Source organism: Lissotriton helveticus, chromosome 6 (genome assembly GCF_964261635.1).
Source record: "Lissotriton helveticus chromosome 6, aLisHel1.1, whole genome shotgun sequence".
NCBI lineage: Eukaryota > Metazoa > Chordata > Amphibia > Caudata > Salamandridae > Lissotriton > Lissotriton helveticus.
In genome coordinates this window covers 2042586916-2042607718 of record NC_136067.1, presented here as the reverse complement: position 1 = coordinate 2042607718, position 20803 = coordinate 2042586916, and the positions used below count along the sequence as shown (strand labels likewise).

Here is a 20803-nt window from a genome sequence, read left to right as displayed (position 1 = left end):
CCTCCACACGCAGCCCTGACGCTATCCACCTAAAGTGCATCCTGCTCAACACTCGCTCAGTCCACAGACACGCAACGGAACTCTGGGACCTACTCGACACTGCCTCACCGGACATCGCCTTCCTTACTGAAACCTGGATGAACATGTCATCAGCACCCGACATCGCCATAGCCATACCGGACGGCTACAAGATTACCCGTAAAGACCGCAACAACCAAACAGGAGGAGGAATCGCCATCATCCATAAGAACACCATCAAAGTCACGACCAGCGCCAATGATACTCTTGCAACCGCCGAACATCTCCACTTTCAGATCCACACCGACCCTAGGTCCACACTTAGAGGCACCCTCATCTACAGGCCTCCAGGCACCCGCACTCAATTCAGCGATGACATCACAGACTTCATCAGCCCACATGCCCTCGCCTCCGAGAACTACATCCTTTTAGGAGACTTTAACTACCACCTTGAAAACAAACATGACAGCCACACCACCGCCCTTCTGGACAACCTGGCCAATCTCGAGCTCAAACAACTCGTTGACACCCCCACCCATGTAGCCGGACACACGCTCAACCCTATCTTCACCTCCAGCAAGCACATCTCCTTCGATCGCACCACAGCCCTCCACTGGACGGACCACAGCTGTGTTCACTTCAGCTACAAAACCACCCTGACCCACAACCGCCCACAACCCATTCCTCGGAGAAACTGGAACAAAATCACTTCCGACCAACTCCTCACATCACTCAACCAAAACCCTCCCACCTTCTCTTTGGACCCAAACCAAGCAGCCACCAACCTCAAGCAATGGATCACCCACAGTGCTGACGAATTAGCACCCCTGAAAAAACACCAGATCAAATCAGTCAACAAAAAGGCTCCCTGGTTCAACGATGACCTAAAAAAATCCAAGAAGCTATGCCGCACTCTGGAGAAAACATGGAGAAAAAACCCGACCACAGACAACATGTCCTCCCTTAAGGCAGCCACCCGCAAACACCACCAACTGATTCGATCCGCCAAGAAATCAGCACTCAAAGATCGTCTCGACAACAACTCTCACAACAGCAAGGAACTTTTCAACATCGTCAAAGAATTCACCAACCCCACCGCAGCATCCAACGACATCACTCCATCCCAAGAACTCTGCGACGCGCTATCCTCCTTCTTCTACAACAAAATTACCGACATCCACAACAGCTTCGAGAACACTCCCAGCGTTCAACCCTCCCCACCCCCCTCAGATCCAACCCCGCCAACTAACAACCTTAGCACCTGGAACCCAATCACCACTGAAGACACCATCCGCCTAATGAACTCAAACCACTTTGGCTCGCCAACTGACCCCTGCCCCCACCACATCTTCAACAAAGCGGACTCCATCATCGCACCCCATCTCCGTGATGTAATCATCTGCTCATTCAGATCTGCCACCTTTCCAGATAGCTGGAAACACGCCGAACTCAGCGCCCTCCTGAAAAAACCCACAGCAGACCCCTCTGAACTTAAAAACTACCGGCCCATTTCCCTCCTCCCATTCCCGTCCAAAGTCATCGAGAAAGCCGTCAACAGCCAGCTCGCCGCCTTCCTTGAATCCAACAACTCCCTTGACCCTTCTCAATCCGGATTTCGAGCCAAACACAGCACCGAAACTGCCCTCATTGCAGCTACTGACGACATCCGAACTCTACTGGACAACGGTGAAACAGTGGCCCTCATTCTATTCGACCTCTCCGCCGCTTTCGACACAGTCTCCCACAGTACCCTTATACAACGCCTCAGCAACATTGGAATACAAGGAAAAGCCTTGGACTGGATCACCTCATTCCTCGCTGGGAGAACTCAGAGTCCGACTTCCCCCTTTCAACTCTGAGGCCACCGAAGTCATCTGTGGAGTACCACAAGGATCTTCACTTAGTCCCACCCTCTTCAACGTTTACATGAGTCCACTTGCCTCCATCGCGCGTCAACACAACCTTAACATCATCTCTTACGCCGACGACACCCAGTTAATCCTTTCCCTCACCAAAGACCCCAACATCGCCAAAACCAATCTTCACGAAGGTATGAAAGAAGTAGCCGAATGGATGAAACATAGCCGCCTAAAACTCAACTCAGACAAAACGGAGGTGCTCATCCTAGGATCTTCCCCCTCCGCATGGGACGACTCTTGGTGGCCTTCCGCTCTGGGAACAGCACCCACACCCACAGACCACGCACGTAACCTTGGCTTCATCCTAGACTCCTCTCTCTCGATGTCCAGACAAGTCAACGCAGTCTCATCCTCTTGCTTCAACGTACTTCGCACTCTCAAAAAGATCTTCCGTTGGATCCCCCTCGAGACAAGAAAGACTGTCACCCACGCACTGGTCACAAGTCGACTGGATTACGGCAACACTCTATACGCCGGAATCACAGCAAAATTACAGAAAAAACTCCAACGCATCCAAAACGCATCAGCAAGACTCATATTAGACATCCCTCGCCAAGATCACATCACCGGACACCTAAAAGACCTCCACTGGCTTCCCATCAACAAAAGAATTACATTCCGCCTTCTCACCCACGCACACAAGGCCCTCTACAATCTAGGACCCGAATGCCTTAACACTCGCCTATTTTTCTACAAACCCACCCGCCAACTAAGATCGTCCAATCAAGCCCGTGCCGCGGTCCCGCGCATCCGAAAATCCACCATGGGTGGCAGATCCTTCTCCTTCCTTGCCGCCAAGACCTGGAACTCACTCCCCACTCACCTCCGCCTTACTCAAAATCACATCGCCTTCAGAAAAGATCTTAAAACTTGGATATTTGACAAATAATGAACCCCTTCCCCAAGCGCCTTGAGACCCTCTGGGTGAGCAGTGCGCTATACAAATTCCAGAACTTGAACTTGAACAAGTGACGCAGTGCACGCGGCAGACTGAGTGTTGCTTGGACAATGCTTGTTGTTTGCATTCATGCTGTCGGCCCCTGAAGGGCGCACTTCACTCTTCGCAGGCTGTGGGTCTGGGTCCCTCCTCATCAAAAGGGCTGTAGCGCCTTTTGTTCTGCACAAGGCCTCCAGGCACCCACCCGAGCTCTCTCTCGGAGGAGGGGAGGGCGCCGGTTTCAGAGGTTCCCAGACCCAGCTCAAAGCCCGGCGCAGACACTGCTCTGCTCACAGACGGTGTGATTTGCACAAGATCAGAAGGCGCGCCCACCTGGGAGGAAGACCGCATTTATGTTAGTTACAGGGGGTGAAGACAGACAGGCCGCCCCTCGGGCCTCTTTTTAAGAGTCTCTGCTGCTTTATTGCTAACTTCGGAGCCCCTAATTTCAAGAATACGCGGTGATCACTGAACGCGCATTACCAAGGGCATATGTCAGAATTCTGGGGCTTTGGCCAATCAGAGTGCTGGGTTTTAACGGAGAGCTTAGAGCTTAGAAACCGGAAGTGTTCGCATAGAAAAGGTTGTGGGTAGGTCTAAAAAGGAAGCCTTTCGGTAGGAAAGAAGGGTGGGCTAGGAGTTAAATTGGTATTAACCTGGTTGTGAGGATAGCCTGTAAGACGATGGAACAGGATGATACAACCTGCAAACAAAAGCTGTGTATCTAGTTATTGGTGTTTGCAGCTGTATATAGTGCACACCTGGCTTCGGTGCGTTGGAATGACTTACAGTAGATGTAAGTTACTTACTTAAAGAGACATATCCAGAAGGAAAACTGCAGAAGTGAAGTAATATATTGAAATGAGAATGGAATGGCGCTGCCAGGGTCATGTGCACCTAGCGCGTCACAGCAGTCTGTCCCCACCCCCACTGGTGTGTATCACGGACTCCACCTCACTCTCAAAGTGCAACTCCAGAGGGAACTCAGCTACAGCCCAGGAAACAGAACTTTGCATTGTTGGTAATTGTGGGGCCCACTGCCATCCAATCACATTACCAGGAAGGTCTACCCTACCCCGACCATTCACTAGTGCCCCACAGTGCAAGAATTGTGAGCTAGGGAATGAGTTGACGTTTGAACTGTGTTCGTCGGCTTTGCACACACGTGTATACAGGACCAAAATATTCCATAATGCAGAGATCGAAGTGGGCTGGAACTGTGGGGAACGGCGTTTAGGACTGTCTTCTCTTGTATCAACATAAAGGGAAAGAACAGCCCTACACCTGTCAAACAGTACGAATTATGCCCGATTTAGAAAAAACATGTATTTTAAAAATAAATAATTCATCTTCCGTTTAAGAAAAGAAATCTCACATTTTGAGTATATAATAGCTCCATGGGATAACATTATTTTTCCTGTCATTTGAATAATAGTAATACCTTGTTTTAGATATAGTGCTGCATACTGCACTTTTACCATTTGTATTCACTGCAAATAATAGGTGTTACTTTTACTCAATTCCATTGCAGTTGGTTTACCGCCTTAGGAAGGATTAAAGACTGAATTTACTTTGTTGGGATTCAAACTGCAGATGAAGGCAACACATTTTCCATTGCTCCACCTAAGCTTGTAATTCACTGCCTTTGTGCCTAGGATCTGAAGCTTCTTCAATTTCTTTTTTAGAAAACATTGAAACCTTAGCCTTTTCTGCCAAATTTATATTGCTAGCACACCATTTAAACAATACAATTTTTGTCTATTACATTTGGTTAAAATACTTAGCAAAATCTCATTTGCACAAAGTCCTTTAGCAAATTTCATAAAGTACAGTTTCCTATATATTCATTTATAAAAGTCTGCTTTTATGAGCCCTCTTGCGTCGCCAACATGTTTCGTCAAATAGGCCTTTAGTCCTATGACTTCCTCAGGGCTAAAGGAGGCTTTAGCGTGTATGCACATCTCCATATCATCTCACATCTGTATTGTTCCGGTGTGTAGTTCAATGCATTTGTAATCGACGGAAGCACACATGGGGACTGGAGCAGGTACATTTTGAGAAATACCACTCTCTTGCTTTTAGCGCCTCCCTAGTGGTCAGGGTCTCACCGGTTGTGATATCACCACATTATTCTGAGAATCACGCCTCAGAATGAGAGATACTATGCATGTTACTAGTTCAGAGCTCCAAAACTCAGAATGTGGGTCATTTTCCAAGCATTCCGAGTTTTACTTGGCGAAAAATATGTGGGGGAAAGATGGTAACGTCCCTCAGCTTGGAATCTGAATCAAGGGCAAACTCCAGTGTGTGCCAACATCGGGACCACTGCCTCCACTAAAAGAGCGCAGAAGAGATGTTTTAGTACTCATAGGTTCTGGCTAAAAAAACAATAAGAGTGCCCAAAATTCAGAGCATTCTGAAGCATTTTATGCTTAGGAACTCAGGAAGGGTTTGAAGTAGAGCTGGCTGGTGAAAGAACAGGCTCTTGACCTGGGGGAAATACTTCCCACTGCCTGGATCATACTTCATAACATGGCGTCGTCTTGTGCCGCGTGCCCTGAGGCATATGGGACAATATGCAGACCAATGGTGTGCACTGGGGATAATCAGATTGAAAAATATATCCTGAGCCTGTCCCCTGGAAGTGCGGTGTGTGCTGAAACATTCAACGAATCTTCTACCAATCAGCTGATGGAACGGGGCCACTCAGGCATTTTGCATTAGTTCAGGATACCCCAGAAGCTTTCAATATGACACTTATGTGAAATGTATGTTTTCCTTGGAGTTATTCTACGTTATCCTCTGTACCCCTAATGTTCCCAACATTGTGTATTAGCCTATCACTCTGCCTCTGCCCAAGCTCCGCACAGATCTCCCTGTTGAGGATTCTGTCTGCATGTGTGTGCTGTGTTCAGGAAGGGCGGCAAGTTAACATAATGATTACATCTGAACCCAGAAATGTCGGGAAGCCTTCTTCGTGCACCCCCTGGCAAGAAGAAGGGGGGTGCTCTGTCCTAGTTAGAAAACTGACGTCAGCATCCCAGCTCACATCTGTTCTCGCTATACAGATGCCTCTACATACATGTACACACACGCATGCAGTAGTCACCTTGTCACAATTCTGACAATAATGCGCAGCATTGCTCTAATTTATGAGTGGGGCAGATTTGACAAATTGCGAATCTGGGAGACATAGCGCCTTGAAGGCTGCCCATTGCGGGAGTCTGCGGGACGGGCGGGCGGGCGGAAGGAGTGACCCAGGTTTGGTGTCGTCTGTGCAGATGCGACGAATGCCCCGGGCCTCTTCTTGTCGTCGTGTACTTCCTGTGAAGAACCCCTGGCTCTGTCCAGGGAGGCAGGAAGCGGAAACAGACACCTTGCGTTTCTCCGGCCCTGCTTCTCACGGGTTTGGCCTCAGTTTGGGCGGTGAGGTCACCTCCCATCTGCTGCCTGCGCTGTGCTGTGCCAGTGGTGAGGTCACTGCAGCGTCACCGGCCCTCCTGGCCATAGTGCACTGCGCACTGCCCGGCACACACACCTCGCTGTGTCAGGCACCACTGCACACTGCACGGCACACACGCCTCGCTGTGTCAGGCACCACTGCACACTGCACGGCACACACGCCTCGCTGTGTCCGGCACCACCACTGCACACTGCACGGCACACCTCACTGTGTCAGACACCACTGCACACTGCACAGCACACACGCCTCGCTGTGTCAGACACCACCACTGCACACTGCCCGGCACACACACCTCGCTGCGTCAGACACCACTGCGCACTGCACGGCTCACACACCTCACTGTGTCAGACACCATTACTCTGCACACTGCAGGACATACCTCGCTGTGTCAGACACCACCACTGCACACTGCCCGGCACACACACCTCGCTGTGTCAGACACCACCACTGCACACTGCCCGGCACACACACCTCGCTGTGTCAGACACCACCACTGCACACTGCCCGGCACACACACCTCGCTGTGTCAGGCACCATTGCACACTGCACGGCACACCTCGCTGTGTCAGACACCACCACTGCACACTGCCCGGCACACACACACACAGGTTGCTGTGTCAGACACCACTGCACACTGCATGGCACACACACACAGGTTGCTGTGTCAGACACCACTGCACACTGCATGGCACACACACACACACACAGGTTGCTGTGTCAGACACCACTGCACACTGCATGGCACACACACATGTTGCTGTGTCAGACACCACTGCACACTGCATGGCGCACACACAGGTTGCTGTGTCAGACACCACCACTGCACCGTGAATGGTAAACACAGGTTGCTGTGTCAGACACCACTGCGCACTGCACGGCACACACACCTCGCTGTGTCAGACACCACCACTGCACACTGCCCGGCACACACACACACAGGTTGCTGTGTCAGACACCACTGCATGGCACACACACACAGGTTGCTGTGTCAGACACCACTGCACACTGCATGGCACACACACAGGTTGCTGGGTCAGACACCACTGCACACTGTATGGCACACACACACAGGTTGCTGTGTCAGACACCACCACTGCACGCTGAACGGCACACACAGGTTGCTGTGTCAGACACCACTGCGCACTGCACGGCACACACACCTCGCTGTGTCAGACACCACCACTGCACACTGCCCGGCACACACACACACAGGTTGCTGTGTCAGACACCACTGCACACTGCATGGCACGCACACACAGACACAGGTTGCTGTGTCAGACACCACTGCACACTGCATGGCACACACACAGGTTGCTGGGTCAGACACCACTGCACACTGTATGGCACACACACACAGGTTGCTGTGTCAGACACCACTGCACACTGCATGGCACACACACAGGTTGCTGTGTCAGACACCACTGCACACTGCATGGCACACACACAGGTTGCTGTGTCAGACACCACTGCACACTGCATGGCACACACACACAGGTTGCTGTGTCAGACACCACTGCACACTGCATGGCACACACAGGTTGCTGTGTCAGACACCACTGCACACTGCATGGCACACACACAGGTTGCTGTGTCAGACACCACTGCACACTGCATGGCACACACACACACACACAGGTTGCTGTGTCAGACACCACTGCACACTGCATGGCACACACACATGTTGCTGTGTCAGACACCACTGCACACTGCATGGCGCACACACAGGTTGCTGTGTCAGACACCACCACTGCACCGTGAACGGTACACACAGGTTGCTGTGTCAGACACCACTGCGCACTGCACGGCACACACACCTCGCTGTGTCAGACACCACCACTGCACACTGCCCGGCACACACACACACAGGTTGCTGTGTCAGACACCACTGCACACTGCATGGCACACACACAGGTTGCTGTGTCAGACACCACTGCACACTGCATGGCACACACACACACAGGTTGCTGTGTCAGACACCACTGCACACTGCATGGCACACACACAGGTTGCTGTGTCAGACACCACTGCACACTGCATGGCACACACACAGGTTGCTGTGTCAGACACCACTGCACACTGCATGGCACACACACACAAAGGTTGCTGTGTCAGACACCACTGCACACTGCATGGCACACACAGGTTGCTGTGTCAGACACCACCACTGCACACTGCATGGCACACACACAGGTTGCTGTGTCAGACACCACTGCACACTGCATGGCACACACACACACACACACACACACACACAGGTTGCTGTGTCAGACACCACTGCACACTGCATGGCACACACATGTTGCTGTGTCAGACACCACTGCACACTGCACGGCGCACACACAGGTTGCTGTGTCAGACACCACCACTGCACCGTGAACGGTACACACAGGTTGCTGTGTCAGACACCACTGCGCACTGCACGGCACACACACCTCGCTGTGTCAGACACCACCACTGCACACTGCCCGGCACACACACACACAGGTTGCTGTGTCAGACACCACTGCACACTGCATGGCACACACACACACAGGTTGCTGTGTCAGACACCACTGCACACTGCATGGCACACACACACACAGGTTGCTGTGTCAGACACCACTGCATGGCACACACACACAGGTTGCTGTGTCAGACACCACTGCACACTGCATGGCACACACACAGGTTGCTGTGTCAGACACCACTGCACACTGCATGGCACACACACACACAGGTTGCTGTGTCAGACACCACTGCACACTGCATGGCACACACACACACAGGTTGCTGTGTCAGACACCACTGCACACTGCATGGCACACACACACACAGGTTGCTGTGTCAGACACCACTGCACATTGCATGGCACACACAGGTTGCTGTGTCAGACACCACCACTGCACACTGCATGGCACACACACAGGTTGCTGTGTCAGACACCACTGCACACTGCATGGCACACACACACACAGGTTGCTGTGTCAGACACCACTGCACACTGCATGGCACACACACACACAGGTTGCTGTGTCAGACACCACTGCACACTGCATGGCACACACACACACAGGTTGCTGTGTCAGACACCACTGCGCACTGCACGGCACACACACCTCGCTGTGTCAGACACCACCACTGCACACTGCCCGGCACACACACACACAGGTTGCTGTGTCAGACACCACTGCATGGCACACACACACAGGTTGCTGTGTCAGACACCACTGCACACTGCATGGCACACACACACACAGGTTGCTGTGTCAGACACCACTGCACACTGCATGGCACACACACACACAGGTTGCTGTGTCAGACACCACTGCATGGCACACACACACAGGTTGCTGTGTCAGACACCACTGCACACTGCATGGCACACACACAGGTTGCTGTGTCAGACACCACTGCACACTGCATGGCACACACACACACATGTTGCTGTGTCAGACACCACTGCACACTGCATGGCACACACACACACAGGTTGCTGTGTCAGACACCACTGCACACTGCATGGCACACACACACACAGGTTGCTGTGTCAGACACCACTGCACACTACATGGCACACACACAGGTTGCTGTGTCAGACACCACTGCACACTGCATGGCACACACACAGGTTGCTGTGTCAGACACCACTGCACACTGCATGGCACACACACAGGTTGCTGTGTCAGACACCACTGCACACTGCATGGCACACACACACACAGGTTGCTGTGTCAGACACCACTGCATGGCACACACACAGGTTGCTGTGTCAGACACCACTGCACACTACATGGCACACACACAGGTTGCTGTGTCAGACACCACTGCACACTGCATGGCACACACACAGGTTGCTGTGTCAGACACCACTGCACACTGCATGGCACACACACACACACACAGGTTGCTGTGTCAGACACCATTGCACACTGCATGGCACACACACACACAGGTTGCTGTGTCAGACACCACTGCGCACTGCACGGCACACACACCTCGCTGTGTCAGACACCACCACTGCACACTGCCCGGCACACACACACACAGGTTGCTGTGTCAGACACCACTGCACACTGCATGGCACACACACACACAGGTTGCTGTGTCAGACACCACTGCACACTGCATGGCACACACACACACAGGTTGCTGTGTCAGACACCACTGCACACTGCATGGCACACACACACAGGTTGCTGTGTCAGACACCACTGCACGGCACACACACAGGTTGCTGTGTCAGACACCACTGCACACTGCATGGCACACACACACACAGGTTGCTGTGTCAGACACCACTGCACACTGCATGGCACACACACACACAGGTTGCTGTGTCAGACACCACTGCGCACTGCACGGCACACACACCTCGCTGTGTCAGACACCACCACTGCACACTGCCCGGCACACACACACACAGGTTGCTGTGTCAGACACCACTGCGCACTGCATGGCACACACAGGTTGCTGTGTCAGACACCACTGCACACTGCATGGCACACACACACACAGGTTGCTGTGTCAGACACCACTGCACACTGCATGGCACACACACAGGTTGCTGTGTCAGACACCACTGCACACTGCATGGCACACACACAGGTTGCTGTGTCAGACACCACTGCACACTGCATGGCACACACACACACAGGTTGCTGTGTCAGACACCACTGCACACTGCATGGCACACACACACAGGTTGCTGTGTCAGACACCACTGCGCACTGCACGGCACACACACCTCGCTGTGTCAGACACCACCACTGCACACTGCCCGGCACACACACACACAGGTTGCTGTGTCAGACACCACTGCACACTGCATGGCACACACACACACAGGTTGCTGTGTCAGACACCACTGCACACTGCATGGCACACACACACAGGTTGCTGTGTCAGACACCACTGCACACTGCATGGCACACACACAGGTTGCTGTGTCAGACACCACTGCACACTGCATGGCACACACACACACACAGGTTGCTGTGTCAGACACCACTGCACACTGCATGGCACACACACAGGTTGCTGTGTCAGACACCACTGCACACTGCATGGCACACACACAGGTTGCTGTGTCAGACACCACTGCACACTGCATGGCACACACACACACAGGTTGCTGTGTCAGACACCACTGCACACTGCATGGCACACACACACAGGTTGCTGTGTCAGACACCACTGCACACTGCATGGCACACACACACAGGTTGCTGTGTCAGACACCACTGCACACTGCATGGCACACACACAGGTTGCTGTGTCAGACACCACTGCACACTGCATGGCACACACACACACAGGTTGCTGTGTCAGACCACTGCGCACTGCACGGCACACGCACCTCGCTGTGTCAGACACCACCACTGCACACTGCCCGGCACACACACACACAGGTTGCTGTGTCAGACACCACTGCGCACTGCATGGCACACACAGGTTGCTGTGTCAGACACCACCACTGCACCCTGAACGGCACACCTCGCTGTGTCAGACCCCGGTCCTACTGGCGCATCACCACAACTGTCACAGCATGACATCACAAGATGAATGCTGGCCCTCCCCGGACCAGCAGCGGCTGCCTTGACCTTTCACCCCTCCCACACGCTGTTCTACCCCACCGAGATTTCACGTGCTTTCAAGAGCTACGAGACTAACCAGAATAGGAAAGGCGAGGAAGATAAAATACAACAAGCACTGGCATAGCCAATAGGTCTCGCTTTTGGGACCTTATACGTGTTTAGTTATGCAACACAATATCCTTGGTGCAACAACATCAACCGTTGCATGGCTAAACACTCATAAGGTCCTAAAGGCGAGACCTATTGGCTATGCCAGTAAGAATTAGCCGCCCTGAAATGTATATTAGCCCCCACCCCCGAAATTGGACTCTAGTTGCGCCTCTACTCGTAGCCATTTTACCCTCTCTGCCACCTCCCTCCAGAAACCTTCCCTCTTAACCCCCGGCTATGGCTCATATCCGACGTCCCAGGGATAAAAGGAAGCTGGCAGGGGGCCTGTCGTGGCTCAGGGGGCCTGTCGTGGCTCAGGGGGCCTGTCGTGGCTCAGGGGGGCTGTCGTGGCTCAGGGGGGCTGTCGTGGCTCAGGGGGGCTGTCGTGGCTCAGGGGGGCTGTCGTGGCTCAGGGGGGCTGTCGTGGCGCAGGGGGGCTGTCGTGGCGCAGGGGGCTGTCGTGGCGCAGGGGGCTGTCGTGGCGCAGTCATGGCGCAGGGGGCTGTCGTAGCGCAGGGGGCTGTCGTAGCGCAGGGGGCTGTCGTAGCGCAGGGGGCTGTCGTAGCGCAGGGGGCTGTCATGGCGCAGGGGGCTGCCATGGCGGCTGGGGGCTACCAGGGTTGGGACTCAGGCGCGTGGCACGCGCAGGGCTAACTACAGTATTCCAGTTACTACTACAGCTGCGGTGTGCAGCTCCATAAGGGATTACATTTACTGCCCCTGGGTGTACAAGTCAGTATGGGAGGGTGGGGGGTTTGGGGGGCGGGGGGGGGGGGGGGGGGCACGCAGAGGAGGTAACCAACCGCAAACAGCTGAACAGTTATTTCAAATCTCCTCGTATATAGCACTCCTTATCTAGGGGCGCCTAGAAGCGGATTATTTATGCATTGGGCGCTGAATAAAAGAAGAGCGTCTCGAAGGTGATTCGGTTTGTCCTCTCACCACCCCCCCTTCTCCACCTGCGCAGCATGGGTGCCTTCACTCCCATCGCATGACCCTTCACCCTCCCTCCACTCCTGGAATTCAATCCTAGCCTTCACCGAGGCCGTTTTATAAAATTCACACTGGGCTGTTAAGTAAACCCAAACCTTGCTTCTATCGGTTGTCCCTCCCGATCCCCGGGAGTGTCCAGGCTAGAGTGTGAAGTATCCTCAAAGCCCCCCCACCCCCCATTCAGCGCACTCCACCTGTCCAGTTTTGCATATTTCCGCGTGCACTCTCTGGGTCGCGCAGGTGTGCACACAAGGCTGGTTCTTTCTGAGTTTGCACTGGTGACCCTTGCACCAGCAGCGCATTGACTCAGCTGCGCGGCCTTCGAGGCGCACACACTGAGACAGAAAACAATCTGAACAGAACTTCAGATGCACTGCAACGGAGTGTCACAAAAGTCGCAACAGCAAAAGATCGGAGAAGGTTCAACCTCGACAATCAGACTCAAACCAAACATAAAGGGGCTTATTTACAAGGCCCTTGCGCCCTCCGTGAGTCGCTTTCAATATGGGGGGAAAGTGACCTACCGGCGGCGCAAGGCGCTTGCAAAGAATCCCCCAAATGCGATTTGTAGAGCACAGGTTCAGCCTTGAGGGTCTCTTGGCGCTACTGGCAGACAGTGGATTTTTATTGATACCCAACACAACGATACTGATTTCTTTTTATCTTCTTGCATTTTTCATACACCGAGAACTTGTCCCAATGGCATCAAAGCGCTTTGGGTAAGCACCAGATTACATTATTAGGGCGCTGTAGGTAAATACCAGTGTCCAGCTATAACCCTGCTGACCCTGAGAGAGCGGACTCCTTATCTTCAACATTCTTAGCGCCCTGAAGTGCTGGAAAGGGGACACGCAGCACGCTATAACACTTTCAAACTTTCAAACAGATAAATAATAAATACTTTGCCTCCCCCCCCCCCCCCGCCCCAGACACCTACACACACACCACCCCGTTGTGCCTGCTCAGCTGCTGATCTCAGGAGCCCGGGGCCCCTCACAGCACGGATCACCTTTACCTTACAACCCTTTTCCTCTCCAGGCTCTCAGCTGGGCAGTACCATTCCAGGACGGGGGTGCTCTTATCCCGAAACACGTTTAGCCCATATTTTCGGGAAGGTTCTAAACATTTTGGCCTCTTCTTCTTCTGCTGGAACTTCCTTCCCTTCTATCAGTTTGTTGCTTTTTTATTGTCTACCACTCTTCTCGATGTCTTAGGGGGATGGTGCTTCGGGCGCCCCCTATGCTACAGGATAAGGGTGGGCATTATTAAATATAATGAATATCCTACATTAAATATAGCCTCCTTGGCCCCTCCCGACCTCTCTAATGCCTGCCTGTTGCTCCCTTCTTTGTGCCCGTTTAATGTCTCCCCACTCCCCATTCAAAAATCCTTTCCAATACCTTCCACCACCCTCCCTATCCCGCCTTTAATACCGCCCTGCACTCCCCCTAATCTTACCTTAGGTTTCACAGAGCTCTGACAGTGCTGCTGCACGAGGCGCTACATGTGACTGGAGTACTGACAGTACCGCTGCACGAGGCGCTACGTGTGACTGGAGCTCTGACAGTACCGCTACACGAGGCGCTACATGGGAATGGAGTACAGACAGTGTTGATGCACGAGGCGCTACATGTGACTGGAATACTGACAGTACCACTGCACGAGGCGCTACATGTGACTGGAGCACTGACAGTACTGCTGCACGAGGCGCTACATGTGACTGGAGCACTGACAGTGTTGATGCACGAGGCGCTACATGTGACTGGAGTACTGACTGCTGCTGCAGGAGGCGCTACATGTGACTGGAGCTCTGACAGTGCCGCTGCAGGAGGCGCTACATGTGACTGGAGCACTGACAGTGCCGCTGCAGGAGGCGCTACATGTGACTGGAGCACTGACAGTGGCGCTGCACGAGGCGCTACTTGTGACTGGAGCACTGACAGCGCCGCTGCAGGAGGCGCTACATGTGACTGAAGCTGTGACAGCGCCGCTGCAGGAGGCGCTACATGTGACTGGAGCACTGACAGTGCCGCTGCACGAGGCGCTACATGTGACTGGAGCACTGACAGTGCCGCTGCACGAGGCGCTACTTGTGACTGGAGCACTGACAGCGCCGCTGCAGGAGGCGCTACATGTGACTGAAGCTGTGACAGCGCCGCTGCAGGAGGCGCTACATGTGACTGGAGCACTGACAGTGCCGCTGCACGAGGCGCTACATGTGACTGGAGCACTGACAGTGCCGCTGCACGAGGCGCTACATGTGACTGGAGCACTGACAGTGCCGTTGCACGAGGCGCTACATGTGACTGGAGCACTGACAGTGCCGCTGCACGAGGCGCTACATGTGACCGGAGCACTGACAGTGCCGCTGCACGAGGCCCTACATGTGACTGGAGCACTGACAGTGCCGCTGCACGAGGCGCTACATGTGACTGGAGCACTGACAGCGCCGCTGCAGGAGGCGCTACATGTGACTGAAGCTGTAACAGCGCCGCTGCAGAAGGCGCTACATGTGACTGGAGCACTGACAGTGCCGCTGCAGGAGGCGCTACATGTGACTGGAGCACTGACAGTGCCGCTGCAGGAGGCGCTACATGTGACTGGAGCACTGACAGTGCCGCTGCAGGAGGCGCTACATGTGACTGGAGCACTGACAGTGCCGCTGCACGAGGCGCTACATGTGACTGGAGTACTGACAGTGCCGCTGCATGAGGCGCTACATGTGACTGGAGTATTGTATTGTATTGTAATTGCATTTATATAGTGCTTACTACCCCTGACGAGGCGTCGAAGCGCTTTTTCGGCGGGTAGCACGCTACTCCGGGACCCACAGAGGATTAGTGTTGAATTAGTATAGTGAAACATGCAAGTACATTTTAAGTGGTGGATAAGTTAATCAGTTATTTGGATTTGGAATGATAGCAGAAGGATAGAGTAGGACAAAGGTTCGTATTTATCTATCACTCGCTTGTTGACGCATGCTATTCAGGGAGCCTATAGAGGATTAGTGGTGAATTAATATGGTGAAATATGAGGTAATTTCAGTGGTGGATATTAGTCTGTTACTTGGAGTGAGAAGGATAGCGGATGGATAAAAGGGGAAGAAAGATTTGCATTCATATAGCACTTGTTACCCCTGATGGGCGTTGAAGCGCTTTTCTGGCGAGTAGCACGCCACTCCGGAACCCATAAAGGATTAGTGTTGAAAATTAGTATAGTATAAATATGAAGTAATTTGAGTAGTAGATATGTTATTCAGTTATTTAGGCAGTATATTAGTATAGTTGAATATGGAATTTGAGAAGTGAAACATGTTAGTCTGTTAATTTTTATTGAAAAAAGGATAGTGGAGGGATAAAAGAGTAAAACATTTTTTTTTATATATATATTAGTAGTAGGAAGAGGCTTTTGGATGAGTAAAAAGGAGTTTTGGAGGGAAGGAGTCAGAGGGGAGAGTTTAGAAATGTTTGTTTTAGGGGATCGGTGTAGTAAAAAGGTGTCAGATGATGCATGGAGGGGTAGAGCAGGAGAGAGTCTAGAAAAGGTTATTTTGGCGATCATAGTAGTGGTATGGGGTTTGGGATAAATGAGAGAGTGGATGTAGAGGATATATTGATAGATCTATAGGATGCGAGATAGGGTAGTGCATTAGAAGGAGTAGTAGAAAGAAGTTTGAGAGGAGTCTGAAGGTTGGGCTAGAAGATATATTGAGTGAAGTATAGGCTGAGAAATAGGCTAGTGCATTGGAAATGCTAAATTAGAAGAAAGAGATAAGTATATAGATCCATAAGTACATTAAAAATATATAGATACATAAAAAAGTAAGTATATTTAGATTAAATATATTGATAGAGGCACAGGATGAGAGATAGGGTAGTGCATTGGATATGCTTTTTTTCAGTACTGTACTGACAGTGCCGCTCTACGAGGCGCTACATGTGACTGGAGCTCTGACAGCGCCGCTGCAGGAGGCGCTACATGTGACTGGAGCACTGACAGTGCCGCTGCAGGAGGCGCTACATGTGACTGGAGCACTGACAGTGCCGCTGCAGGAGGCGCTACATGTGACTGGAGCACTGACAGTGCCGCTGCAGGAGGCGCTACTTGTGACTGGAGCACTGACAGCGCCGCTGCAGGAGGCGCTACATGTGACTGAAGCTGTAACAGCGCCGCTGCAGGAGGCGCTACATGTGACTGGAGCACTGACAGCGCCGCTGCAGGAGGCGCTACATGTGACTGGAGCACTGACAGCGCCGCTGCAGGAGGCGCTACATGTGACTGGAGCACTGACAGTGCCGCTGCAGGAGGCGCTACATAAAGTGAAAGCACCTGAGGTCCAGTATGAGAGTCCAGGGACCTGTGGTCAGGCCCGTCCCCGCACCGGACAGGATGCAACAAGTCTAAATAAGGCATCAGACCTCTAAGGAACAAGGGAGTCTGGGTGTGAACGGCATCGGGAGACCCAGCCCCACACCCAAAGGGTGTGCCCAGTATCACACATGGTGCCACTGGCAGCGCGTCCAGCACTTCGCCACTCGCTGGCATGTGAGCGGACTCCCGCCCTCCACCTAAATAGCCGGAACAACACTAGAGAATCGGAGCTTACAGGCCGACCCACAACATCCCTTCCATGCAGAGGGGTGACTTATTCCTGGAAATTCAATAGTGCGTCGGAAGTAAGCCACGCCCCTTAAAGATTCTTTTTGAAGCGGGCCCTGTGTGTCTTGGTTTAAGTGCTGAATCACTGGTGTGCGTTTGTCTCAAAGTGAGTTTGGCTTGAACCAGAAAGAACTCAAGAAACCTCCGACCCCAAACGAATTGGGAGCTTCCCCGGTAACCCCTGTCTGCAGACACGTGTGATCTCGGATATATATTCCCTCTGCGGAGTCTGCGCTCCAGGGTCCCTCCTTCTAACTCAGGTGTATTTTCTCCAGCTCCATATGATGGGGTGTCCGCTCCCGAACACAATACTTTTACAAGCGGTTTAAGGGGCGCAGAACGGAGTCGGGACCAGACCCCCAAACTCATTTCACAGATTAATAATGCATAGGATCCTGCCTGAGCAGAGGTGAAAGGTCAGACCTCTGCCATCACAGGGCAAGCTCCATATTTTAGCAGGATTGCCCCTCCCACTATATACGGGTCCCTTTCCGCCCTCCTTCTCTGTTCCCCTCTGATGTTTCTTTTTCTCCCGACTTCTCTGAGTTGTCTACAAAGAGTGCCTCGAAGCAGCTGCGCCAGCAGCACACGTAGCGCGTTATCAATACTCAAATAACATACGAATATATACTTAACGCCGCTTAATTAGTTAATTAGGGGGTGTGTCCTATTTTGTAAATAAAACGGTCTTGGTGGGTCCGAGACGTTGAACAGTCCATCCGGTGTTCTGTGGTTATTACTTCTTCCTACACAGGTTCCCCGAAGTTTCAGCGAGGCGCTTTATAACATACTCGCTCGCAAGCGCATAGAGGCGCTTGCTCACCCAGCAGATCGAATTACAAACTCTTAACCAGTACAATAACTCGGTGAACTATACGATGGGCCACGGATTGTAATAGCAGCTGCCATCGGGCAGACCCAGGCCTTGATCTTTCCGAGGTCGACACGATCATTAATGCATGTTGGGTCATAAACAATATTACAGCACAGCTCACGCCTTCCTATACTGTGATTACGGTACCCTGTTCATCTCACAACCTTCCTCGAGTACCTACCAAAGTAACGGCAGACATTTGCCCTTTTCATCTGACCTGAAATGCCTCGAAAGGCCTTCGAGGAACAATTCGCCACACAATGTAACTTCAAATAAACCCACTCAAAGAACCTCCTTTCCAGATAAATGGTTTCCGCCCTTCAGTGTATGTGTTTTCCACCTCTTACCAGGTACCAGCACTTCTCCCAACAGGAAGCGCTTAAAAGCCAGTCGCTTCTTAGGGACGCTTCGGAAGATTCCTCACTCAAGCACTGAGGGTCTAACATGCGCCGGCACTGCTTCGAGAAGGAAGCGCTTAGAAGCGAGTCATTTCTACTCAAGTTCATCACTCACTCACGCACTCCCCCCAGCGCCGCCAGCAGCTTTGCCCTTCCCTTCTTCGAGAAGGAAGCGCTTAGAACCGGCTCGTTTTTTTAAAAGAAGCTACTCAAGTTCCTCATTCACCCACTCACACAGGGGCTTTCCCTGTTCCAGCACTTCTAGAAGAAAGCGCTTAGAACCTGCTCATTTCTACTCAAGCTCACGCACTCACCCAGGGGCTTTACCTGTCCCCGCACTACTTCGAGAACACAGCGCTTAGAAGCGGGTCATTTCTACTCAAGCTCCTCGCTCACTCACGCACGCTTAGAAGCGGCTCAATTCTTAAAGGAGGGTATTCAAGTTCCTCGCACATTTCTTCACAGAAGCGCTTAGAAGCGTTGCTGCCCAGTGCGGCGCTAGGCTGGACCCTTACCTGTGCCGGCTGGCGGCGCGGTGCCCGTTCTGCAGCTGGGACACGCCCTGCGCCGTCTGCACGTGGGTCTGCGGTGCCACGCCGCCCGTGTACAGGTTGTAGCGCTGCGGGAAGTTGGCGGCCCGGGTCTCCGCCAGCAGCAGCAGGGCACAGCCCCAAATCCACAGGGAGCGAGCGGCGGCCATCCTGGCCGGAGATCCAAGGAAAGAAAGCGCCTCCCGAACTTCTAGGCGCTGCGCGGCTGGACAGGAGGGGTCTCACGCGAGGGCCGCCCTCACGCAAACATTCTCACAAGAAATCCTGTGGTGTGCTCCCAAATCCCAGTGAATCTTCTTTGTAACGGAAACAAATATTTAGAAAAATATAAATAAGTGTAAAATGAACTTAAGAGTCTCTACCGCCGACCACTGAAAGCAAAATAAAACTTCTCCAACTTTCCCTCCGCTGCCCTGGGAGGCTTCGGTTCATCCAGTGTCTGCTCCAAAAAAGCGCTCCTTTTTTGGGAAAAGTTTGTTTGGAGGACAGAGAGCGGCCGCTTCCCTTCCAGGCCCCCGGATCTGTGTCTCTCGCTCCCCCCAGGTCCAGTGGGGTCCGCCGGGTCCAGCTCTGGCGGTCAGTCTCCTGCTCTGCGCGCTCCCCTCCACTCTCTGCCCTCTCTGACTGCGAGCGCCCTCCTCGGACGGCCCACCAGAGGGAGAGGGGGGCCAGCCTCGGGGAGGGCGGGGGGAGGCTGAGCCTCTGACAGAGGAGGGGGCAGTGCACACAGAGCACGGGTGTGCACACCTCACCACTGCCCTCAGTCAGGGGCCGTCCAGCTTCTGAGAACCACAGAACCGGTCCCCTCACTCATGGAAAACAAAAATGTAGTTTTCTTGCCCCGTCTTTAAAATCCACTTAATTTTAACACATAATTTTGGGGAGCTGGGGTGAGGCTTGGGGAATGGCGTTGCTATTGAACCCAGCAACCAATCGGAAATCAACTAAAAGAGCCCCTGTGAAATGAATAAATGTGTGAGTAGAACATCATTTTTTTCGTTTCACCGGATGGACTTTTTAAAGGGGTCATATAGTGAAATGTACGTCATATATTCCTGGTGATGCAGGATTGAGTAAATGGTCCTTCAGCCAATCAGGACACACTGGTATCAAGGCGTGCCATGCGTCATAGAGGCACGCCCTAACGTCCTCTAATAAATGACGTCACTCTGTGATCCATTTCCCTAACTGACGTAATCGATTAAAGTGACGGGGTGGACGTGTTCTAAAGAATAACTGTGTTAAGAGAACCACGGTGTTTAACTCGA

General features: G+C 52.6%; 1 protein-coding gene across 1 annotated transcript in view; it reads right to left on the bottom strand.

The window, feature by feature from the left end:
- Nucleotides 1-20184, bottom strand: part of EMILIN1 (elastin microfibril interfacer 1) — a 138372-nt gene extending 118188 nt beyond the window's left edge. Inside the window, exon 1 of the mRNA XM_078650062.1 lies at nt 19500-20184. Within this exon, the coding sequence (XP_078506188.1) occupies nt 19500-19684 (185 nt within the window). The 5' untranslated portion in view covers nt 19685-20184. The remainder of the gene's footprint in view (nt 1-19499) is intronic.
- Between the last annotated feature and the right edge of the window lie 619 nt (nt 20185-20803).